Here is a 25,941-nt window from a genome sequence, read left to right as displayed (position 1 = left end):
TGAACGTACTGATGTGTTTGTGCTGGCAAGAATGACCCACACATCACTGTCGAGGTACTTTAGTTTAATGTGGTTTGAAAAATAGCAAGTTCAGTCCATCAAATTAGGCATATCTATCTGTGCAAATTTTTCATTAGCAATTGTCTGTTTGTAGGAAGCTGTGGTGTCATTCCACTGCACACCTCCCTTCTTGCATGCCACATTAAAAGGAAACAAAAACCATGAGAGGCCAAAAGGAGCCGCGCATAGAAAGCCAAGCACAGATTGTTCATTGCTAATGGATTGTGGACAGTTGGTCATGCATTTCTCTAAAAACCCAGCATATTTAAAGCAGCTTATTTCATGAGTCACAGGTTACCTCACTGATGAACCGACCAAATTTCTGAGAGCATCTGAGCCATGTTTTAAGAGTATCTAGATCATAAACTCTCACTTTTCACTGAATTGTTTCATGTCTTTGTTGCACTTATTCCCTGACCTCAAAAGTAAATTTTTTTGTTTTCCCAAAGGTGGGAGTTTACACATGAAAAACTCTTTCTGTCAAGATGTGGTAACTCTCCTTGGTTGGTCAAAACTGGAATCCAGTTATTGAAAGAAATTATCAAACCAAAAGCTCTTGTGCTAATACTGTGATTTGTATTAATTTGGGAATTATTTTGTACTCACAGTGATGAAGGAACAGGGCTTGAGACTGCCCTGAGATTTCTTGAGCCCATTTCATACATCCTTTTAGTGAATAACAGCAGAAACAATGGACTGACTTCCCTCAAAATGTGGAATAAAGGTGCTACTTTATGAAGGTTCAGCTAGGAAAGAGTTGTCCAAGAAGATCAGTATGACCAGAAGCAAATGTTGTACCTGGACAACAGGAGCAGATAGTGTGCACGGGGCCCCTGAGCTCATCCCTGCAGGCTCCTCAGCACTGGCTGAGCCCCAAGGGAATACCAGGTCCAGTTGGGACTATCAGACTGCAAGGTGAACTGATAGAGATGTTCAGGGCTGAGTACCACAGACAGACTCTTTACACCAATGCTCTTCAGCACTCCAAATATCTGGCTAATGACTGCCAGTGTAAACAACTTACTCATGCATGATTTGTGCTCATTCTGGTGTAGGCATCAATGCTCTCTCTCAAGTAAGCTGAACAGAATTGTGAAAGTCCTTTCTGAAATGTCAACTTGCTGAGGATGTGGAGCTAGTGGTAAACACTACAGATTTTCTTCAAACAGAACTACTCTGGGTTTATTCCTTCATTTAATTGAATTTTCCTTTTTTGTCTCTTTTCTTAAATACAGCTCTTGAAAATGAAACAATTCAGTCTTGGGCACATCATGTACCTTTTTCCAAGATTCATTGGCACAGAACAATGTAACTGAAATCAGAACCAACTCATTGTTTTGGGAAGCAGTTCACTATACAGTCTATATTACTTGTTACTCACTTTCCTGTTTATTATCATGGGTTGGATACAGGTGGTTTAAAGAAAAAAAAAAAAAGTGGAAGTTACATAAAACATGTGGGCCAGATCCTCAAGGGATATAAACTGTTGTACTATTTACAGGCTCTGGAGGACAGGCTGAACCAAATCAAAGTCTCCTTTGTTTTCTAATAAGATCCTACTGCACAGACTAGAAAAGAGATTTATTTCTTCTGTAGCACTGTGACCTTGATTAACCTCATTTGGAGTGTCTATTTCAGTGAAAGAGCTAATACCTACACTGACTTCAAAATGTTGCTAAATGTAGTATATGGCTGATCATGTATCATTTGCTTCTCTCAAGCCATTTTCTGTCAGCAGAGAGGCAAGCTAGGTGTATGCTCTGGGTGATTCCCATATTATCATTAGCAGAAAATTAAGCCAAACTGCTGTAAAAGGTGAGCTGTCAGGAAGACACTGATTAAACACCACCACAGTCAGCCCACATTGCATAATGTCTTGTTTAGAGGATTTCAATCTGTTTTCAAATTGGTGGCCAGTGCCATAGGCTAAACTGAACCTTCTCTCAGGCCTTGAGAAGTATGCTCAGATAAGCTTGGCCCTTTTTCATCTCAAGAGAATTTTATTTCAGTATCATATAGTACAATACAGGAAAACAACAATTCTTAATCTGTAGCTTGAGGTTGCTCTTGCACTACTAAGCTGTTCTCACCAAAATCTTTCACAGGTTCTTGCAAAGTTGCTGCACACACAGCAATCCATTGTGGTCACACTGAGGTGTAGCTATCTGTCATGCAAAGAATGGAAAAATGTGAATGTTTAGAAATGATGGGATCTGAATTACCTGAATAAAACTTTGTCTGCACAAGAGACCTTGGAGCAACAACAGTAATAATAACACTGTACTCTATATTTCCCCTCCAACCCTGGCAAGCTTCATCTTCAACATTCCTGTGAGAAACACATCCACATGTTGTGGATGGTAATTTTGAAGCACTGAGATATTATCACTAAAAACCAACTTTATTAATCCTTTCCAGAATGGAGCAGCCCACACTGGGACACAGAGATGATGCAGTCCTTGTCCAGAGGGACCCACCAGTAGGACATCAAAGACAACTGTTACAAATAAGACCACATTATGCAAATGATTAGTGGGTTCCATGGCTTCATTCTGTATTTTGTTTCCTCTCTCCTGCCTCCACTAGCTTTGGGCTTCCCTTGCTCAGCTTTCCCCTTTCACCCTGCTGCTTCCACTTCTCCTTCCCATTCCTTCCTTTCTGCTGACACTGGTCCTAAGAGCCAGTACTGAGACAAGTCAAAGGTGCTCAGTACAGACAAAGGGCTGAAGGATTTCCACTCTGGGAAACAAGAAACCTTTGTACCCTTCAGAACACTGGATGGTCCTTTACAAGCACCTTTGACTTTGTTTAAGCCTGTTCCTGTTACTGAGGAGTCTGATGAAACAATCCTAATAAGCAAAGATGTTTTCTAATATGCTTCTAGACATGACACTGGAAACAGGATGGTTAATGGTCAAATCCTGCCTCCAGTGATGTGGGCAGGTATATAGTGACTACAGATATCATATTTTGCTACAACACATTTCCTTTATCTTTTTACAGTTACCCACACACAAAACTCCCCTTTCTGTTGACCAATGCTTCTGAAGACAGCCAGAATTTTATCACTTATCCAGATCAGGTGCACCAAACTCAGCAATTGGTGTTTCAAAACCTTTTGAATCCTTTCAAAAGTTGTCTACCTATCACATGATCATGAAGACTCATCTGACCCCAGGCTGGCTATGCTGGAAATCTACTCTAGTTTTATTATTAAAAACCGTAAGCAAGCCATTTCCAGAGAGCTGTGAAAGACTATTTATAAAGGCATGTAGTAACATGAAAAGGGGGGAATGGCTTCAAACTGAAAGAGGCAGGTTTAGATTAGATATTTGGAAAAAATCCTTTCCTGTGAGGTTATTGAGGCATTGGAAAAGGTTGCCCAGAGAAGCTGTGGATACCCCACCCCTGAAAGTGCTCAAGGCTGGACTGGATGGGGCTCTGAGTAACTTGGTCTAGTGGAAGGTGTCCCTGCCCATGACAGGGGGATTGGAACAAGATGGTCTGCAAATCCATTCCAACCCAGGCTGGCCTGTGATTCTATGATTTAATGAGAACTGGGCCACAAAACACTGACTGCATCTGTGGAAAATCTGCCCTTTTTAATTTCACCAAATTTCAGAGTTTTGCAAATTTCCAGCTCACATAATCTGTAACCTTGAAAGTTAAGTGAAAAACACTTCTAGTACCAGATTTTTGCTAGCCCCAGAGCTATACAAGATCCAGGTATTCTGACCTGGTCTTACAGAGGCTGTGAAAGCTTTTATGTCTCAATAACTGAAAACTTTCATGCACTGATGATTGTTCCATCTAAAGGCATACTACATAGCAGCAAACAGAAGTAATTTTACAGAGAAACTTTTCCATACAGCTTGAAAAAAACCCATCAAGAATTGACAATGACAGATGATCTCCCCAGTGACATTCAGGAATAAAACAGTTCCACATTTATGTCAGGAAAAACAAACAATGGACATATTTAAATAATCATTAAAAATTAGATGCCTGGCACAAGGCAGGTTCCAACCCTGTTCTGCCACACATCTCCAGGAAATCTTTTCTGGATATTATCTGAGGCCTTCTTATTTGTGTTGCTCATGAAAAAGAACTGTAATGGAGGATGACCCAAGCAAAAGGTTCCCTCAAGGAAAATCACGTGAAAGGACATTTTTCTTGTCTTCATGTTTGACATTCAGGAGTAGTGATGAGCAAAGGCAGTTACAGGAGTCTTTCAGAAAACCACCAGAGAGCAGTGGCAGCATTTCATAGGGATGTGAACCGGTCATCATCTGCTGCAAAGACTCCATTAATGTGGCCTGCTTTTAAATCCAGTGCTTCACAAGGAATCCCATTTTCTAGTGTCACTTCAACTTTCTCTTCTAAATTTTCTCTCTCTGTTGACTCTTTATTCTTTCTAAAAACAAGAAAGAAAAGATCATCTTATTCTGTTGACCTGCAGCACTTCACAATGATTCCATAGAAAGAAAACTGCATATTTAGTTAGAAGTTTGTCATAGGTTATGCTCCTAAAGGCACAGTCTGGTGTATTTCCTTGCTGTAGTAAATACACCAGATGAGTGTATCTAAATAGCTGGGGAACCCACAGATTGAAACCCCTAGTTTAGCAGTTTAGCAGTTTAAGCTCAGAATTGGAGACCAGAAAACCTTAAGTAGACATATTCTAAGTATATTTTAAATACTGTTTCACCTTCTTATTCTGCAACATGACTAGAAGGTACAAAAGAAAAGCTGGAGCAAAACAAAATTTGAAAAAATCTCTAAATCTGTCTGGGTTTTTTTACATCAGAAAGGTCTACACTAAGCATGTAATCTGACCCTGCAATGTATGTTATAGATCACACCCCATGATCTGTACAAAATAAAACATATTTTTAGAAACAGATCAGTCTTAGATTAACTATAGCCTCCAAATGTGGAGACATTCATAACATCCATTATTACCTTCCTCAGAATATTCATGATTACTTCCTTAGGTAATCTCAATGCTGCAAATCTGCATTTTTTTTTTCTTCAAACTTCATTAGCAGCCACCTTCCTACCCAGTATTTTATACTTTTGTTTTCTAGATCAAACAATTGCATGGCTTTCAATTTTCCAGACTCCAGCTGTCCCAAAAACATAACAGTGGTTGAATAACATTCTTTACATTAAAAAAAATCCTAAAAAATATTATCTAAAATACAATCATTAGAAGATGTAATAAACAAATATGAGGTCACGATGTTCCTTTAATTCCAGATTTATTCTGACCTTGGGAACAATTAGTTCATAGTTGAAAAACCTGCTGTACTTTATGGCCTGCAGCATCAGCGGTTTCAGAGGACAAGCAACTCAAAGGTCAGGTGCACTGCTTTTTCCTATCTCACAACGTGCACTGTAACAATCTGACTCAGGACAACAGTAAAAGTCTGATTCAGAGTAACTGCTAATGACAGAGATATTAACAATAATAAAATTTTATAGGCCTTTGGGAGATTCTTCACATTACAGACTTGTTAAAATAAACTTGGGGTGTAGTAGCGGAAACCTCTGACCTCTGGCTACTCTCACACTGATAAAAAGGAATGTTCTTTAACATAAAACTGTGGGGACAGAACATAAAAGTTACTAAGGAGGTTCAAAAGAAATGAGAGGAGTAGAAGATATGTGAAACTCATTACCAGAGGAATTCAGAGAATTCAGCTAAAAATTTCCATGAATCCAAGGGGTGACTCAACACCTTAAGTTAAAGGAAGTTAAGGGAAGAGAAAGTTAAAGGAAGAGAAAACATACAAGAATACCAAATCCAGCTCAGGAAGGCCCACAGCTACAAATTAATTCCTGAGGGAATTAATACACGAAAAGACCTTGTGCTGGCTCTGTTTTCACTCTTCCCAAGGCAATTTTTATGGCCCCTGCTGCAGGGGGATAAGGGGAGACTTTGGGCGAGTTCAGGATAGACTGCAGAGGATGATCCTGCCCTGGGCAGGTGGCAAATTTATTGCTGTAGGGGGAGGTGTCCTATTGCTGCAAGGGTAGAAGAGCAAACACAAGGTTGGGAGACAGTGTGTCTGAGCCAGCTCACTGCAGGCACTGAATTCAGCACATCTCTCACTTCAATAAATGATGCATGAGTCTAACTCAGTACTCAATCTCCTCTGTAAGCCAACTCCCCTTCCCTGACACCCTGAGCATGAACAGCCTGGAGCACGTGCTTTTGGTTTTATCTGAACTGAGGTATTTACATGGCATTTTAAAGGCCTTTAAAGACAAAATGCCAGATTTATGAAAAGATGACACCATCCTAGGGGTCAGATTTCCAACACAGCTTACTAGGCAACAGGGTTCCCATTATGTAAGCTCTGGACAGACTTCTAAGAAAACAAATTATTGAACATGCTGAAGCCTCTGAAAACCTGGTCACTTCACTGTCTGACAGAGATTAGTTCTTTTGAAATCCTTTTCTCTGTTTTTTTTTTTCCAAGAAGCCAAATAAGCCAGACAATCCCTTTTACCTCTCCAGTCCTTGAAACAGCAGATAGAAGAAATATATGCTTGGTTTACCCTCTCTCTTAATTCCCCACCCCTGCCTGCAAATGTTATTGATGTGAAGGAGGGTCACAGTTCAGACACAGATGAGCCTGCTCTGAGGAAAGGTTTTATGTAATGGTAGAGTAGGGAAACAGAGGGAGAGGTGGAAAAAGCATAGCAACTAAAAGGACAAGAGCATGAGACAGAGAGTGACAAGTGAGCACAGGCAGGCAGCAACAAGCCATATTAATGGCAATGTGATGATAAGAGCATGCAGCTTGCACCATATTGAGGGGAACTGCTCAAGCTCAGCTGAATTATTTTGAAAATACAGGGGGAAATCCTGTCTTTCAGCATGATATGAAGCACAAGTGATTATTTTAGCTAGAAAAATCCCAGCTATTTATCCTAGTTTATTTTATTACACTTACATGAAATGTTCAAAGACTCCATTAAATTTAGCCACTATTAAGAAACACAGAGCCAAACTGCATGCTCTTATCACAGAGAGCAGGTATGGGCTTCAGGTAGCAACATCACTCTGTTTTACAGAAGAGGTTGCCTATGTTTAGGGCATGAAATAATTCAGTCCATACAACACAGCTGTGATAGGGCTTTAACAATCCACAGATTCCAAATACCTTCCCAGACTCTTTCCCCAACAGTATCTTTCATCTGTTGTTTGCTGTGTTTTGTGGGATTTTTTAGAAAACAGAAAGGGGTTTTGGAAATTCATGTAACTCCTCTGACTGCACTACTAAAGGTTCTCTATGAGAAGCACTCAACCTTCCCAAGTGTTGTTCTTCTGAGGTCTTTTAATATTCTTCAAGGTAATAAAAAAGCAGGAAGAAGAAGTCTCTGCAACATACCACTTTTTATGTATTAATTCCTTTTTCTGATACATTTGGGGATACAATCCATTATACAGTCAATAATTTGGATATTATCTGGTTGTCAGCAGGAATGTACCCTTTTTCAATTCTTCTGCTGTTCCTCTATGAATCTATTGCTGAAGTCATAATTTTGTAGCCTAAACTACAAAACTAAACCTAAACTCTGTGACAGCCAAAAGCATGGTATAGAGGCTGAACTTCTATGGCAGAATCTCAACTCAGCTGAGAAATTTCTATTCCTTATGCTCAACTCAGAGCCAGCAGAGGTGTCAGGATCAAAACTCCACCTGCTCTCTGTGATGCTCCCACATGCTCACACTAGGGAAGCATGAATACCCTTCTCTTTTTCACCAGTGCCACCAGGGCAGAAATGGGGAGGAAAACAGAGTATCTCTCTCCTACCCTACCACCAGAAAAACTCCTAAGCTCATGGGTAGATCTGCCCAGGAACCTGTGAAGGGCTGCATATTTTAAGCTCATCAAGTCATGGATGTGAAGTGAAGCCCTGCTCTGTTCCAGTGAGCAGGTCCTCTTCAGCCATACATTAATCATTACTGTGTGCTCTACCGAGTCTTCTCAAGCTGCAGAAGTACAGTTTTTTTAGCCCTACGAGCTTTTGATACTACTGCCCTGTAAGGCACACAGTCACTGCCAGCCTTCCCCCTCCTATGTGAGTGGTCTGTGAAAGGAGACTCATCCCTGGCACAATAAACCTTCCCAAGAATGACATCAATTGTCTTTTCAACGCTCATCTTTAGTTAGGTGGCCTCCAGGATCATATTCTTACATTCTCCCATTTCCTTGTTACATCATAAAATTACTAAGGTATCGATACCTTGTAGTTAAAACTTTTAAGTCTTTTCCTCAGAAAAGGAGAGATAGGTTATCTTTACCTAGCTAGGGAAGGATGCACAGCATTAATCTGTCTGAGGCTGCTCTGAAATACAAAACCAGCTCAGCTGACCTAACTAATCAGTATTCCATTAAAACAGAAGAAAGGCTAGGCTGCTTACTTCTTGTGTTTCTGAATCCCTGAAACAATGAGGAAAACAATCCCAGCCAAAATGAGACAAAGAACAACACCAAATACAATAAGCCAGACAGGTGTAGAGGGTTCCACAGGAGGTGATAAGGTTGAGGTTATCTTCAGGAACTGCAGCGTTTTGTCACTCAGTAGGAAGGCATTGTTGATTCTGTTCCGGTTCATCCTTCAGGGAAAAAAGAAAAAGCAAACAAACAAAAAAATCACAACTCTTTATAAAGGTATTTTACAAGTTAAAAAGATAGTAGAAAATAAAAGGAATTTTCATGAATGTGCTGTAAGTTAGGCAGGGCTGAATGTCATCCAGCATGATGAATAAAAGGAAGTTGTCCACCTTTAGGGGATCAGCCTCTTCTCTCAGCAACAGGACAAGAGGACATAGTCTCAAACTGTACCAGGGGAGGTTCAGGTTGGACAACAGAAGAATTTTCTTCACTGCAAGGGTGATTAAGCATTGGAAAAGGCTGCCCAGGGAGTTGAGGAGTCATCATCCCTGGAGGTGTTCAAGACACAACTGCTCACAGCACTTAGTGCCATGGTCTGCTTGACACAGTGGTGGTTTGGTCAAAGGTTGAACTTGATGACCTTGAAGGTCTTTTCCAAGCTAAATGATTCTGTGAGTCTATGATTCTGTGATTCTATGATGTTGGCAAGATTACACAGACCTTGACTATAACAGAGACCTCAGTAATCCACAGATACCCACACACTTACAACATTTTGAACACCAGATTTTTGTATGCATTTATCTGAAAAACTGGGAAATACAGATGAGACCTGAAGTACGATATTATTATTTATTTCTGATTTGAACCATGTCCTGAAGACATAGCAGGTTGTAAGCTGTAAGGCTGGCTCTGCTGCCTTGCTCATGCAGCATTCAAGTTTAGCACAGGAGTGGCAGATCTACCCTTCAATGCTTGCAGGAATTACTCACAGCTGCCCCCTAGACCCTCAAACTGAACCATCCTGCATGTGTTGGGCTGGTACATCTGCCCCTGCTGCTGCAGATTTTCTTAGATCCATGAGGCACAGGACATAATCCGGTCTGGAAGAATCCACACCTATTGCCAACATGTCCTTCTTCCCTGCAGGATGCAGCTAAAGGGGTTTGTACTTTCTACATTTTTTGACATTTCCATATGAGAAACTGTATGTCTGAGAAATTTGCTTTTTCACAGAAGTAGTACAACTGCTATTTTTTAGTGGATAACTTCACCCATTTTCACTGCCTGTAAGTGTTTCACTGCCTCTAAGATATTTCAGGATCTAAATCTATGCAGATTTAAGAATCTTTAGAAGTATCTTTCATTAGCTTTTTCAAAATGTTAAAAATTTTTAAGCAAATGGATTACATATATAGGTCTTGAGAGATTCCATTTGATAGCAGTTGTATGAATTAATGCAGCTCTTTCTTGTATACAATTAAATTCATTTACCACAAAGCAATTATTTCCTAAGAAAAGATGTATGGGAAATACGGGTAAGATTTAACAAATTTCTCTTCTTGGAAATGATAATGTTTGGCTGTCTCTTAAACAGGAAGTTCTTAGCCTTAATGGAAAGTCAGCATTCCTGGACAGGACTGAAAGCCATGGCATGTTTTAAGACTCATAATTCCGTAAGCTGTCTGCCATTTGGAAAAGATTTCCTTACTGATATGAAAGGATCATTGTGAACAGCTGAAATAAGCATTGTTTACCCTCATCTAGTGGCTTGAGTTTCAGAATTATGTGCTGAAACACATGCAGGCAACTACAAGTGCATTTCATGATTGTATATGCATAACTATATCTTGTCTATATTTATGCAAAATCTTGAATATCATACAGAGCTCTGACATGGTTTACCTTCCTCTTCATTCTTACTTTGTAGGAATTTCATACAACAAAACTGTAGTCCATGACTAGTGCTATGTGCTACCCTAGCATGAAGAATTATAATAAAGGTTTTGTATGGAAGCCTGCAACGAGAAGCAATTGAACAAAAAAAAAAATTTAGTTTTACAGACCATTTTATTTCTTGTTTTTAAATTAGGTAGGAATTAAAAGTTTTCATAAATAGCATATTCTTTATCAGGTGACAGACAACAGTTAAAAACCAAACAATAACACCATCCAATTTCTGTGCCAAACAGGGCACATGAAAGACTTAAATAAATCAGCTTATGCTACTGAATGTATCAAAGAATAACAGAAATGCAAAACCCCCGCATTCCAGCACTCTTACAGAGAGCTTCAGTGAATAAATAATCTGCTTCCTCCACTAATGCTATGAAGCTATTGTTTGGTGTCTCTGTAGGAAATAGTTTAATCTGCTCATAAGCTTAAATTAATCTTTCCAAAAGAATGCATACTCATTCATCAGGAATTAGGCATTACACCTCCATTGCGATAACATGAATTTTCAAGACAGAACAGAATGCCTGAAAACAAAGAGATCCATTTTCCACTCCATGCTTGAGAAATATATTTTTGTTATGCTGCTTGAGGGACTCATCCCTATAAACCCCTGGTGCAGGTTTTTTGGACCATTGAAGTCAGATTATTCCATTTTTTTCTTTTTCCCTTGTCAGCTCCAAATTCTTCCTTTTACTTGCTCCAGAATGTGACAGAAGGCAAAGTGATTTGTAGTGCACTGTACTTTGTACAAGCAATGCTCAACTGGGATATTGACTGGCATTCTAGAAGGAGCTGGTATGAAAAGAATGTGAGCACAAGATTGCTTAAGCCAAGCTGGGACACAGCCAGCTCTGCTCATGAGGAGTTCACACGAGCTCTTCTCATGTGAAAGCTGACTTCTAAATTAATTCAGATGAATTGTTAGTGAGAAGCACTGAAGGGGAGCCTACAGTCATTGGCCCAGGTGTAGATGTGCATGTACCATGCAGTAAAAGCCAAATTATATTAATCCCACACAGAAAGTGTTCCCTTCCATCACCTGTCTCACTGGGAAATATGATGAGAGCTGGATGAGAGCAGTGTGCCACACACTGGACAGCACATCACAGGTGGGGCTCTGGAAAGGGATTAGAGTCTCCTGCATCAACAGACTCTTTCCAAAGTTATAATCCCAAGGCTCAAGTTCTTTGCATTCTGTGGGACTGTTAAACATCCTCGAATCTCACATTCATTAAAGAGTACTGTGCCCTCAGTGTTTTAACAACTTGGATTAGTTCATCCTTAAAGAGGCAGAGTGCTCATACATAAAAGGCCCAGAGAGAGAAAACATCCTCAGTAGACAAGGAAGAAAACATTGCAAGAGCAGTGACTGTACCTGATGGCTGCCTCTACCTCACTTCCAGGAACAGTTGTCACATTTTTGGAAGAGTCTGTGACCACAAACCAAAAGGACACCCGGTCTGTCACATTGCAGAGCAGCACATTGGAAATTCTGCAGACAGTTAAAACAAAAATCATCACTAAAGAAGCATGGAAGGAATTATTGAAATATTTTAGATTTTCCTAAAATATTGCTCTCAACTAAGGGGTAAAAATTTCTTATTTTTAAAAAAACTAACAGTTAATACTCAAGAAAGAAACACCACTTACCCATTTCCCATATGATTTTAAAGAAATCAAGCTTATGAAGACCAAATGAGTCTTCAAACAAATTTCTAAATCTATTACAGGCTTTCATGGTCTTGGACATAGATTTAGTGTAATCAAATGGAAAAATACATATTTGAATAACAATCATCATTGGCTATGACAAAGGCCATAAAATGGGGCAAGTGCATTGGTGAACTAAGAATTCTGGTTTTGACAGCAAGTACCACAGGAACCAGTCATTGAGAATTGCCCACGTGGTTGTTGAGTGCAGTTCTTCTACAAGACACACTTGTTGGAGGGAAGATCAGTGCAATTGATGTTATAGCTTTTGACATCTTTATTCAAAGAGCCAGGCACAAAATGCATGGAACTAGCTAAATTTAGTCATTATAGTGGCACTGGCCTCTTCCTTTTAGCTTATGCTATATCAAATATTTATAATATCTATATTTAAAGGAAGATTATTCAGTTTCATGTGAAGTTAAATGTGGAGGAGCACAGGCTTCTCATGGCATACTAAGAAAATAGTCCGCGAAATGCCTTTTATACGAGATTTTCTTTTTAGATTTCTACTGATAAATGGTGGAAACATCAGAAAACCCTTCTGGAATGACACAATCGCGAATATTTAAGAGGAGGAAGTGAAAACCGACCCGTTCCAGGCCGTGACAGGGCCCCGCGCTCTGCTCGGCAGCGCCGCCTGCCGGCCGCGGGCAGCACCGCCCCGGCCCCGCGGGAACCGGGACTGGGACTGGGGGGATTGGGGGGACTAGGGAGATTGGGGGGAATGGGGAGATTGGGGGCACTGGGGGGATTGGGGAGGGACTGGGAGGACTGGGGGGACTGGGAGGACTGGGGGAATTGGGGCACTGGGGGCACTGGGGGACTGGGGGACTGGGGGTGAGAGGGACAGGAGGGAGAGAGAATCCCCATGCCTGGGCATTCCCCATCCAGCCAGGGACCTGCTTGTAAGGCAGATCTCAGTGCCTCATTATTAATATTTTGTAGAAATGTTTTATTTCCTGACAAAAACTTTTTTTGAGTGCCCCAAGTGCAATAGGTCATTTTACAGAGGTCTATCATCTATCTATCTATCTATCTATCTATCTATCTATCTATCTATCTATCTATCTATCTATCTATCCATCCATCCATCCATCCATCCATCCATCCATCCATCCATCCATCCATCTATCATCTATCTATCTAATCTATCTATCTCATGAGTCATAGAAATGCTTTGGCTGAAAAAGACCTTAGAGATTTATTCCAACCCTCATGCCATGGGCAGAGAGCCTTCCACTAGATCAAGATGCTCAGAGCTCCATCCAGCCTGGCTTTGCATAATGCCATGGCTGAGGCATCCACAGCTTCTCTGGGCAACCTGTGCCAGTGAGTCACCACCAGTAAAGAATTTCTCACTAATATCTAATCTAAACCTACTCTTTCATTTTGAAGACATTCCCATTTGTCCTGTCATGCCCTTGTCAAAATTCTCTCTCCATCCTTCTTGGAGGCCCTTATCAAAAATCTTTTTCCACCCTTCCCATAGGCTCCCTTCAGGTACTGGAAGGTGCTATAAAGTCATGCCAGAAGTCTCTCTTTTCCAGGCTAACCAAACTAAATTGTCTCATTTTTCCTGGAAGAAAAGGTGCTCCAGTCCTCTAATCTGAGAATCACAGAATATTCTGAGCTGAAAGGGACCCACTAGGATCATGAAGTTCAACTCTTATGGGAGTGATCCACACAGGAGTCAAAGTCACAACCTTGGCATTATTAGCACCATGCTCCAGCCAACTGAGCTGATTTCATTCTGGCTCTTTGGAGCTCACTCCAACAGTTCCATGTCTTTCCTGTGCTGGGGACCCCAGAGCTGGATGCAGCATTCCATGTGGGGTCTCACCAGAGCAGAGCACAACAGAACAGAGGGACAGAATCCCCTCTCTTGCCCTGCTGGCCACACTGCTTTGGATGCAGCCCAGGATGCAGTTGGCTTTCTGGGCTATAAGCACCTAGAGAGATATGCAGTAAAATGGAAAGCAGTGATTTTGCAGAGCCAAAATGACCACTTTTACCTCTCTAGAATAGTATCAATTTTACAGAGAATTTTTATGGATAAAAGAGGAAAGCCATCCTCTGGAATTTGAAAAGATGTTCACATCAGTTGCTGGCAACAGTCAGAAGATGAAAGCAGATTTATTCTTTGCAAAATAAAAAGAAAGCACAAAATTTACAGGAGAGGGGAAAAATGCCTACTTTTGGCTGGTGGCTGACAAACTCTTGCTGACTTCACAGAATATTTAAAATTGTAACTGCAGAGGAAGTTTTCTATCTCAGTGTTTATAACAGTAGGACCCAAAACTTCATGTTGCCAAAGTTCCTAAAACTGCAGTTTCTGTGGTGCAATCAAAAACCAGGCCATGTGAAAATCTGAGCTGGTGTTGCCCTACAGATGTTCTTCAAATGGGGTAAGAAATATTGATCCCCAAAGAGAAAGATAAAGGCAGCCAAGGACTGGCAGAACACCCAGACTCTTCAAGCCAGGGTCTCCCCTAAAGTGCCACGGTTTTTAGCATGAGACAAGGTATTCATCACCACAGGGGTGGCATCCCTCTGTAGAACAATCAGCACTGAAACAAGGGGCAGCAAGGATTGCACTAGGATATCTAAATTTGGCTTCTTTTCTTTTCCCTGTTCTTTCTAAAATCCTTCTCAATTACAAGCATCCAAACTCTGGTTTCACCACCACCACTTTTTCATCAGCGGAATACAAATGCCATAAACCCTTCCAGACCCCAAAGAGAATAATCCCACTCATGAGAAGTTCAAAGGGAATGAGTAAACACCAAACCAGACTGGTTCAACAAGCACCAATGTGGCAATTTCTGTGCAGTGGTGCACTCTTTTTCCTCCCATGCCATTTCCTTGCAGGTTTGATTCACAAATCAAACCTGCAAGCAAATGGCATGGGAGGAAAAACCAGAGAACCTAGAAAAAACAGAGAACCATTGCAACTATGCCATCACACTGTATAGATCTGAGAAACCTGGCTTCTCCAGGCACTAATGAAGTGTATTTGTAAATATATATGTGGACATTTTTCCTTTCCTTAGCAGTTGATAGACTTTTGACATGGGATTATAGGAGACTGTTATCATCAAAATGACAAAATCCTGGTTTGGCCTTATGGCACCATGGCAAAAATCCAAAATTGCATTTCCTTTGATACACAGTGAGTAGAATGCAGGAAACCCTGGCAAATTCCTTGGCCTGAAACACCATCATTGCTCCTTATGGAGATTTAAATGATTGCTTAGGGGTAAGAAAGAGCTGTCAGAGAGTCAAAGGAGCTGAGTGCCCAGAATGGCTGTTAGCTCATGGAAGAACCACAGTCCCCAAGTCCCAAGTGCCTATCTCCAGCTCTCTTAAAAGCATCACACCTCTTCCAACACAGGCCTCTGCAGCTGCTTCTGCAAAGGAACATTATTTTCCTCCCAGCAGCCATGGGATTACTTTGATTTAACAGCTTTACTCCAGACTCTTTATTTTGTTGTTCTAAATGGTCACAATATTTTCAGTATCAAAAAATAGCCTGTCTTAGGAAGATGGATAATGTAGATGAATTTTTTTCCTGATCACTTCATAAGGAAAATTTCAGGTTTTTTTATCTATAAATGGGAGAAAGATGTACCAAAAGTAGAGTCTGTTATTTGAATGAAAACAAATGTGTTGACATTCTTTCTGCTCTAAAGATTAACTAGTCTCAGGCCCAAAAGAGATGCATATTATTTCAAATGAGTCACAGATTAGAGAAACCAGGGTTGCTAACACAGGCTACAACAATAATTTTTTAACACTGAGAGATCAAAGGTTGCCTTATGTAGTTCATGACCATATGAATTAAGAATCAATTGAAAGGCCATCTATAAAGCAGGAAATAATGGGGTATTAATTCTCCACTGAAAAAGAAATATTTATTTGTAACTCTATTAATAGTTATTGAGTAATGTGATTGATTGTACCTTTCTTCTGTTTTGTGCAAACTTGAAAATTTGACAGGCCTTTCAAACATTAAACACTGCTCCATGCTTTATTAAATTTCAGTTTGGAAATTAACTTTAGAGAGCTCGAGATGTAACGTGCAATCCTCCCCATTCTGTGCTGGGTCATTCAGTGGTTACACAAGGGCAGCCACAGCATCAGCTGCTGTTTGCAGCCTCACATTGAAATGCTTGTCACCACAGCCTGGCTTTTATCCACCTTCAGAAACCTAACAAGAGGTGACTTCAAATATCAGAAATTATGGCGCAGACTGCAACAATGGTTATCCTGATCCACCAGACAAATTATTCTGGGGCTTGATACAGTTTGCTGAAATTAATGGCATTTGTGTCACATGTGGAAGTTAGTTGTGGCTGTGAGTTACTTCAAGGCTGTGGGTGTGTTAGAAATTAATGGGATTTTAAAGCAGAGGTCTGTCACATCCTGGCTATGGCCACATACATAATTTACACCCTGGCAGAACCAGTATTTAGTTACATAAAATAATAGTGATCTTTTTCATAGGTTTTATTTTGAAAAAAACTTCAATTAACCAGATGCGAAATTTCCTTAAGTTTAGATGCTACCAGAATGCAATCACAGGCAATTTGTTTGTCTTTACATGACAGAATAATTGGTCTTTGGTCTTTTACATCTCCTGAAGAAAATCTGTTGATGTTTTCCTGCAAAAGCTCCTGTAGTGAAATGCAATTTATTTGCCAGCAGTGCAATGTAATTTATTTGCTACAAGCTCCTGCTTGTGCCTCTCTCTTCACCACAGTGAAGTGTCCTCACCAGCTGTGCCAGGGTGCTGTTCCTGTGCACAGCAACTGCTGTTCCCTCTGGCTGCTCCCATACCTCCAAGCCCACTGCAGAGGGGATGGAGCAGGACTGCACTCCCTCCTTCCAGCTGCCAGTCCCAAGGGTGGGGAAAGGAGTCTTTATTTCCATCTAACAGGATGGAAGCTTTCACAGCCTTCCTGCTCCCATGTAACAGGGAGATTATTTGAGGTATATTGGGAGGTTCATCCAGCCTCTCCATCACTAAACAGGGACTCTGAGGTCCCTTGGGATTTGAGAGAGATCTGTGCATAGGAGACTCTTCAGTCTGTTGCCTAGGAAGTTGCGTCAGATCTCAGAGCTCTCCTGCAGGTGACATGCTGTCTATAATGACCCCAAAGGTGTCTCTAAGTCCTACATCAGTTATCAGTTATAACTCCAATATACACCCCATGAGGGGTGCACCCAAGTTTATATCCCATGAGAAAGTCAGATACCATCCTAAAAAGAGTAAAGATCCCCACAGCTGGCTGATTCCAAATATTATACTGACTTCTCTGACCAAATTAATAGCAGGGAATTATTGATGTATGCAACACCACCTCCAAACTGGAGTAACAGTAGCATCATAATATTTGTCCCTAGGAAAAACTCCCTAGATAGGACACTGAATTAATTAGTATAAATTCTATGATTGCCCAGAGTGGCTACAGATAACTGCCATTAAAACTTCTACTCTTTCCATACTGGCTTGATTTTTTCCCATTCCTGCAGCAACCTTATTTTAATCTGCAGAAAACCACAGTGCTTGAAGAGAAAAAAGATCACTTGCTTCTGGCACAGGTTTTTGCTGTGTGAAAGCAGCATGACTTTAAAGGAAGAGAATAATTTTTAAAAAGGACCCAGGGGTAAAATGAGTATACAAAAGTGAACCTTTATGGAGCAGATGCTGAATGAAAACTCTGCTGCCTTGAAAATCTGAGAAAAGTCCGACATAATCATCTGTAATTAGCTCGTATCTTGAACTAATTTTTTTAAGTGCCATTTTAATTGGGTTGAGTAGCACACTTGGCTGTTTTTGTTAAGCTTGATGTAACAGCTCTTCTGCTCACAGGAGACCACCTCTGAGGAATAAAAATGAAACAGCAGGAATCAAACACTGCTGTCACATGGAGGGGGAAATCCCCTTTTATTTAAGAGAAAGGCAGCAGCCCAAATAATCATCATGAAACTAAAGTTAACTAATATCTTTTCAAATGTGGAATATGTTTCACCTGATGCAATGACAGCCTGAAGTAGTTTTATTTTTAAGTAAATTGAAAACCTTATCCTTGTTAGCCTACCAGAACTGTCAATCTTTCATTTCAGATTGAAAAACAATGAAAAAAATAATAGGCCTATGGAAATGCACTTACAAGGTTTTTCTTTTAAGAAAGATAAGAACATCCTGAAAATACAGTTTGCTAAGTGCTCTGTCTAATCTGGTATCTAATTTCATAGAGTAGCAAGGATCAGAAACCAGCAAAGAACATTCAATACCTCAGGGCAGATTTAATCCCAAAACCAATTAAAGGCTGATTTCTATCTGCACTACAACATCTGAGACTTGGTGATGGTAGGAAACTCAGCTGCTGTGATATCAGGGATAGGAATGCAGAGCACAGCACTGGCACAGCTATCCACCTCCCAGGGCTCTGAGTCAGCTCATCTCCAGCACACTGCTGAAGCTGAGCTGTAAGGAAGGATGCACCAGAGCTGCTCCCTCAGAGATCTGTGCTGCCTTTCCTGACCTCCCAGGGTGTCCCTTCACCTCCCATCAGCATGGTCTCCAGAAGGTGCCAAATCTTCCTGCTGCATTCTGCTCAAAGTGAACTGGCACCATCCCACTGAGATCCACAGGGACACTGGTTCAAAGACTGAACATTGCTGAAATGGAGACAGTGTGATGTTGAATATGTAACTGGGTGTCAGAGGTACAGTGGAACAGCCTGCTTTTAGAATCTCTATATAATGATTTCTACAGCTCAGTACAGCAGAGGACAGGCCACTACATGCAGCATTGTTAATATGTATAAGGCAAACCCAAGCAGATGCTTACTGAGTTGTGCTCTTGCTGGAATATCTTCTCATTGCAAAAGCCACCATTGCTTTGAAGAGGTACTCTTCATTAGCATCCCAGGCATACTGTAAAGGGAGATGAAAAATAATTAGTTTCAGCACCAGTGCTGGCAGTACACAGAGGGAAAAGAGTCGCTGAACTTGAAATGCTGTATTGATCAAGAAAATGAATAAATTCTCTGGTTGTGCTAAGAAAATGAATGCCCATTATTTAGTGAGGACAAAGGACTTTTTCCAATGGAAAAAAAAAAGTGTAATAGAGTCTGTAATATAAATAATATAAACTGCAAAGAATGTTTCCAAAAATTGAATTAACCGAATATTTCTGAAAGCTGACCAAACTGAAGATGTAAAGTTTATTCTACCAAAGACTAGACATATTATTAGAATTCTCTCCACACAACTGCACTCGTAGCCTTGCTTCTTTTGCTGGAGAAACTGAGTTAAAGTAAAAGGTTTAAATCCACCCTCTAAGACTATTTGGCTCTGGCTGAAAATAATAATAAAAAACCATTGTTTAAGGTGATCTCTGAGAGTTGGACATTAGGACACCAGGAAATAAGCTGAGATTGCAGCCTTATTGCTGCACACTGTCCTGATTATAAGAAGACTCAAATATATTAAAGATTATTATACTGCATGTGAGATAAAAGAGAGAAAATAGCATCCTTACTACCTCAATAAGAAGAAGAATATAGGCTCCAAAAACTGTTCTCTGTTGTCTTGATGAAAAATCATGCTTCCATAATTTAAGTTTTCTGGGACAGCTTCACTGGGTTCCCCTGGGCTTTCACTCACATATGCAATTCTAATGACCTGTAAGAACTGCATCTATTACATTCTTATAACAGGAGCCATGACTGAGGCATACTGATTAAATTTCTTCCCCTTTCAGCAGATTACAAAGATTATTAGTTTCTTGGAATTGTATTAAGGGAGGTTAGAAACAGCTTTCTTCAGTCAGTCAGAACACAAATCTAATCTTTAACTTTCAGCATTAAAAAAATCTGCTCTGTAATCATCCAAACCAGAAATCCAGTGGTGTGGACACTTAGCTCTGTTCTCAACTTGGACCTACTTTTTATGGTCCTTTATGACACATTCAAAAAACAGCAATGCACACCAAAAAGCAGTAGATAGCATTGAAAATTCCAAATCTTAATTCTGGTTTTTAAATTCTGCTTTTAGGCGCATGGAGATGCAACCTCTCCGTTAAAAAAAAAAAAAAAAAAGAGAATCCAACTTTCAGGTACCTGCAGCCCTCATCTTGTATTGGCATCCTGGGAAACTGAACAGGGAAGGATGGAGTAATTTAAAGGGTAAATTTAAAGGGTAGAAAGTGATCTTATTTCTCATCCCTAGATGAATGTTGAGTGAAATGGGCTCTCTGAGATGAGATAGGACAGGGACAACAACGCTGAGGCAGCAGACAACTTGAGCAGCACCAAAGTGCAGCTGCACTGCTGAGAACCTGGGCTCTGACTCACCACTCTTGCCTTGTGAATGAAGGGGGTTGTGAGCACACTGTGACAATTCTCGCCAACCTGGGAACTAAAATTGAAAAAAAAAAAAACAGAAGCTCCTTGGAAAAAAGTTATAAAAGTAAATGTTTTGGTCCCACTGCACTGATGAAAATGTGACAGTAATGAGAGCAACTAGTACTGAAAGAGATTGTGTAGTAAAGGAATTAATACAGATTGGAGCTACAGAACTATTTATCATCATTTTAAAGATATCTGTATTTAAACCATGAAGCACAATTTGCATTACTAAAAGGGAAGATCTGGTTTTTCTCTGTGTGGCATTATTGACTGAATCCCCACATGCCATCTGCAGTCTTTGAGAACAGGTCCAAAATGACAGAAAAGACGTCATTTGTTAGCCAGTGAATTAAACCAGCTGTAGAGATAATTTAATCAGTTGTCTTGAAAATAGATAATGATGAAGCACACTCCATTTCATGCTCACGTGGACACAAATACAATGCAGCACTACCAAGTGCATGGACTCAGTATGTTTATGTTTAGTGCAATGCACAATTTGTCACAGCTCTCATAAATAATGCAGCAGCCTAGCACTTCTTTAAGTCAGAGTAACAAAAAGGATATCTCAAATCAGGGAAGATAATTTCTAGTGAGGAATTCCAGGCCCAGTTGAAAGAGTAGGCACACTTAGAATAGGAAAAGAGACAGAATAAACAGAAAACTGTGAGAAAGAGGGGGAGGCGACTGGCAGAGAAAGATCAGCAGAAATCAAGGGTCTGCCTGAGCCAGGAGAAGATATTGCAGACAGCCTCCTGGGCAGGAGGGCAAGAAGGCCTAAGAAAATGGGGACTAAACAGGAAGTAGAGGAGATGGACATGGCTGTGGGCTCCAGGTGAACTTAAACCCCTGTACATGACTGCATACAGGAATATACAAGGGAGAGGAACATAATGAGGAGGAAAAGTGAGGCAAGAACAACTTAAAGCTAACAAACTGTATGAACTCAGGACAGGTGGGCATGAATTTCCAGAAAACTGTTTCTAAACAGCAGCTTTCTCTAATCAGAGGTGCAAAGAAACCTTGAATGATTTGGATTGGAAGGGACTCTGAAGATCATCTAGTTCCAACCCCTCTGCCATGGGCAGGGACACCTTCCACTAGAACTGATTCATTCTACTATGAGGCTTTCTCAGCTTCATCTTTATGCTCCAAATGCAAAGGCCTGGAACACAGCTGATGACTGAGGATGTCCCCATGCACTGCAGATATTGATGCACGCTTTCTGCTACTCTAGATGAAACATTAAATATCATTTGCTACCATATTTAAATATAATTTGGAACCACATGCTGTAAACATAACTGTTATCAATGAAACACTACATGATGGTATCAGAACTGTTAAATTTACCATCTTTGTTGTGCTACAAAGGAACCAACACGAAGACGTTGGCTCACTTGCCCTCCTTTATAAGTTAAGGAGGAGCAGAATTGGACACAGCTAACTGTGAAAGGCAATCTTAAATGCCTCTTACTGAATGAAGAAGATGAGATAATGCATGAAAGATGATGAGTATAGGTTGCTGATGGGGTGAAATGCTGTAATAGTGCTGTAAAAGACCAAATTTAAGCTATGAGAATATAATATTACAAGATTGCACTGAGCAACCTGGACTGATTTCAGTGTTGACCCAGCTTTGAGAAGGAGAGGATTAGGGACCATCCAAGATCTCTTCCCTCCTGAATGGTTCTGTGCCATTCAGACTGCAGAGTGGCTGCAGACATACAAACACATTTCTGGATCCCATCTGGTGGCAAAACACAAGGTGTATGTCAGCCTTCCTCTTTTTCATCCTCTACCCTGGAAGCAGCCTGAACACATGAGCCTGAAGGGAAGTGTACTGTCTTACTTCAGCTGGCTGCAGCCCCTGAAGTGCAAATTCTTTGACTCTTATGGTGAAAACGAGTGATGACACCAAGTTACACAGACTTGTGAGTGCCCTTCACTTTCTCTCACTCTCTAGTTGCCTCTGTCCCTTTTGAATTAACTCTCTACCCCTCTGCTGGCTCCATGAACAGAATACAACTAGTGACTAGAAGCTATTCCAGAAGCCACTCAAAAAGTCAAAACCATTCTGATAGACTCATAAATCACCTTCCATTTAGGCCTACAGGCACCATGTTTCCTCCCACAGATCAGCAAACAACACCTCTGTCAAGGACACCCATTACTGGCAAATAAAATGATAACAGGTGAATACCTACTGCATCAGAGCTGGTCTTTCCAGCTCCATTGTGATAAGAACTAAATAAATACACCAAATGGAACTCCCTGCCTCAGAGTACAGCTTACCTGGTGAACAAATCAAAAAATGCTGTCCTGTTTTCATCAGTCTCACACACAGGGGATGGCATGCACTATACCATGAGAAAACCTGCACCAACCTCTTTCCTATGCCCCTGAATGTACACTGGAGTTATCCTGACACTTCTAGAGAAAAATTCCCACAGCATCTTGGCTTTCCATTATCATGGAGCTTCAAGTGACCTGGAAACGAACCAAGCTGACCATGTCCTGCTGTGACACAATGACAGTATTACACTTCTCTTTGCTAAAATAACACAAAGAAGTAAAGTGCCCCAAATTCTTTAATGAAATGAATTTCAGTTTCATAGTAGTTTCATTTTTCGATTTCAGTCATTCACAGAGAAGATTGCAATGGCTATGAAAAGGAACTACTACGTCCTGTGTACTTAATAAATTGTTTATTGTTTGTGGATGATTTTCTATAGCATTATGCCACTTTCAGCAAGCTGCTGTTCTAAAATGCTGTTCTTGACTGCCCCATTCTTTGAGCTTTCACACACTTTGTTCTATGACATAAACAACTACAAAAAAACAATAGACTCCTCAGTTATGGCTTTTTTTCCCAGCAATACAAACTGCCTTCAAGGGTAATGATTTGTCTCATACCCTTTTTGAGTGAAAACCAAAAAAAATTATAAATGATCAAACAACTCCCTTTATTTGACTACAGCTGGAAAAGAAAAGAGCACCAAAAAAGGACATTAACCAGGAACAGCAATTTTTGTCTTTGTTACTATGTTGAACCAAGATTAAATCAAAATATTAGCACTTATCATCAATTTAATAATTTAATAATTATTTTGACATATTTTCAGCCATAGTATTACTCTATTTTTAATAATTAAAAAAAAAAAAAACTAGGCTCACACTACTGTTTAATTAAAGTCTCCCACTCAAGAGAATTGACTTCACTGTGAATTTTGAGACATTTACTTTAGCAGGTATCTTGAATATTTCTTTGTACTTTGGGTTATAAAATTTCCAGTGAAATTTTGGTCCCTGCTAATGTTAGTTTAAATTACCTGATCTTTCAGGGTAATTTTAGGACAGCTTTTCCAGTCACATGGAGTTTCTCATATCACCAGTCTTTTAAAACATGTAACCTACTGCTTTTTGTTTCCAAGGGCTCATAACATGATCAGACACCAGATTTACAATGCATATGACTGTCCAGGATGTTTCATACCTAATTTCCTGCTGAGCCCTGTTAACATGCTGTAGATTTGCTCTAAGTATTCAAAACTACTAACAAAATACTGGGCTCTGACATATTAAATAGTGCTTTAGATCAGGAAGGACCACTCAGTCACCTAATGTTCCAATCTCTCACATAGCTCTCTTTGCTCACACCAGTATTTCTACATTAAGCCCAAAGATCTGAATTAAGCCACAGCATTTCATGAGACAAGCCTGTGCACCACAGGCAAAGAAGAAAGGCCACTATCTGAAGCCCTCCATTAGCAGGGAATTGATGAGACATGCTTGAATGATCTCTGCAGTTAATGCTTGTCTGAGAGCCTGATATAAAGTCCCATTTCATAAAGACCTAAAAATCTTTTCCTGCTTCTCTTCCTAGACATGCTTGACTTTACAATTAGTACTCCCGAGCAGAAGTGCTCTTCCCAAAATACAGACTTACATTTATGCAGCACTTCTCATGTATAAAGTGTAACATCCCTACTGCTTTTCCACAGGAAAAAAAATCTTTGACCAGAAAATTATCTTTATGAACAAACAAGCTTTATATTTCTCCTAAAGGATGACATTTTAAGGAGTGGGCTAGTCAAATGTCAAGAAATGGAGGCCTGGATCATGACTTGAGCAAACTATTACAATTAACATTGCAGAATAAATTGCTTGCATTGCATTCACAAATTTTATAGTATACAGTACTTCTGTTTTGGCAGATATTGAGTTAGGAAGAATATGTGAAAATATTTTACTTACTGCATTATCTCCCAAAGCTGTTTTGATACTAATCCGTACTTTGAAAGCATTCTGTGCATCTGACAAAAGAGAAAAAAGCAAACATATATTGGCAGTCACTGAAAATAGGATTTTAAATCATTTACTTCCCTGATTATTTCACAAATGTCAGTTTCTAAATGCATCTTAAGAAATCACAGGTTTAGGAGAAATTACTTGCATGAAAAAAGTCCAAGAGACTCTTAATGAGGTTTACAATGACCTCTTGAAGTGCAACCAACTTCCATACTTAATTTGCAAACTCATAAAATAAGTGAATGCTCAGGATTTCCATCTTCAAACTGAAGACAACCAGTTAAAATAAAAATCATAGAAGCTGGCAGCTTTGTATTCTAAACTGATAGCTACTTTACCTAAAGAAAGATGGGAATCACCTCCAAATCTTACCTGGTTTGCAGAGCTCAGCATGAGCAATGGCAACTACAGAAAGTATAAGCAGCAAAGCCCGTAACATCCCGTCAGCATGGAAAGGTTGAGGCAAAAAGAAGTGAGTCTCCCTTGTAAAGCACTCTTAAACTTTGTGTGACCCAGGATTAAAGCATCAGGAGCCCAAGTGAGCAACCAAGTAAAAGGTTTAATAATTAACCCCCGTTATTTTAGCTAAAAACAGGCACTAGAAACAACTGACGTCTGTTAGTTATTTACTACCTTTCTCTGCAGTAAAAAAAATCAAAACCAACAAAACAAAAAAACTGCAACATGTATTTAATTTTCCTTATTCCTTTTTAGAAAAATACAACATTTTACAGAGAGTTCCAGGCCAATCTTTTTTTCTCACAGGCGTAGTGTCAGACACACAAAGTGTCTGTGGCATGTCACACCAGAGCATCTGGCAACTGCTACCCACAGCAGGTGAATCTGAAGCTTGGCTGCCACTAGATCCCAAAGGAAGCTGCCAGCTGTCTTCCAGGGAAACTGTCTGGCCCCATTGAGGGTCCTTGAGAATAAAGGAAGACTAGGCACCCTTTTCACCTCACCAAAAGAAATGTGTGATGAATATAGAATACCTGGACCCAAAAAACAGGGCTCAGGCATTGCCCCTCACTTGCTCTGGAACTCACAGCCCTTGGGAAGGGCCAGCCTGATGG

The 25,941-nt window shown here is 40.1% G+C and overlaps 1 protein-coding gene across 1 annotated transcript; it reads right to left on the bottom strand.

The window, feature by feature from the left end:
• Positions 1-430: 430 nt before the first annotated feature.
• CLTRN (collectrin, amino acid transport regulator) lies at positions 431-25,941 on the bottom strand. Its single transcript, XM_005491774.3, has 6 exons — positions 25,241-25,941; positions 24,815-24,873; positions 18,997-19,082; positions 11,803-11,919; positions 8,498-8,692; positions 431-4,474 (listed from the first exon to the last, which is right to left on the bottom strand). The coding sequence occupies exons 1-6, from the start codon at positions 25,305-25,307 to the stop codon at positions 4,324-4,326; spliced, it is 675 nt and encodes a 224-aa protein (XP_005491831.1). The 5' UTR covers positions 25,308-25,941; the 3' UTR covers positions 431-4,323.

Source organism: Zonotrichia albicollis, chromosome 2 (genome assembly GCF_047830755.1).
Source record: "Zonotrichia albicollis isolate bZonAlb1 chromosome 2, bZonAlb1.hap1, whole genome shotgun sequence".
Classification (NCBI taxonomy): Eukaryota; Metazoa; Chordata; class Aves; order Passeriformes; family Passerellidae; genus Zonotrichia; species Zonotrichia albicollis.
The sequence above is the reverse complement of the archived record's forward strand: the minus strand, read 5'-3'. Positions and strand labels throughout refer to the sequence as shown.

Coding starts and splice junctions, on each gene's coding strand:
- CLTRN (XM_005491774.3), bottom strand. CDS start 25,307: ATGTTACGGGCTTTGCTGCTTATACTTTCTGTAGTTGCCATTGCTCAT. Junction 11,920..18,996: donor TCCAGCAAGAGCACAACTCA/GTAAGCATCTGC, acceptor AACTGTCTGCAG/AATTTCCAATGTGCTGCTCT. Junction 8,693..11,802: donor GAGGTAGAGGCAGCCATCAG/GTACAGTCACTG, acceptor TTTTCCCTGAAG/GATGAACCGGAACAGAATCA.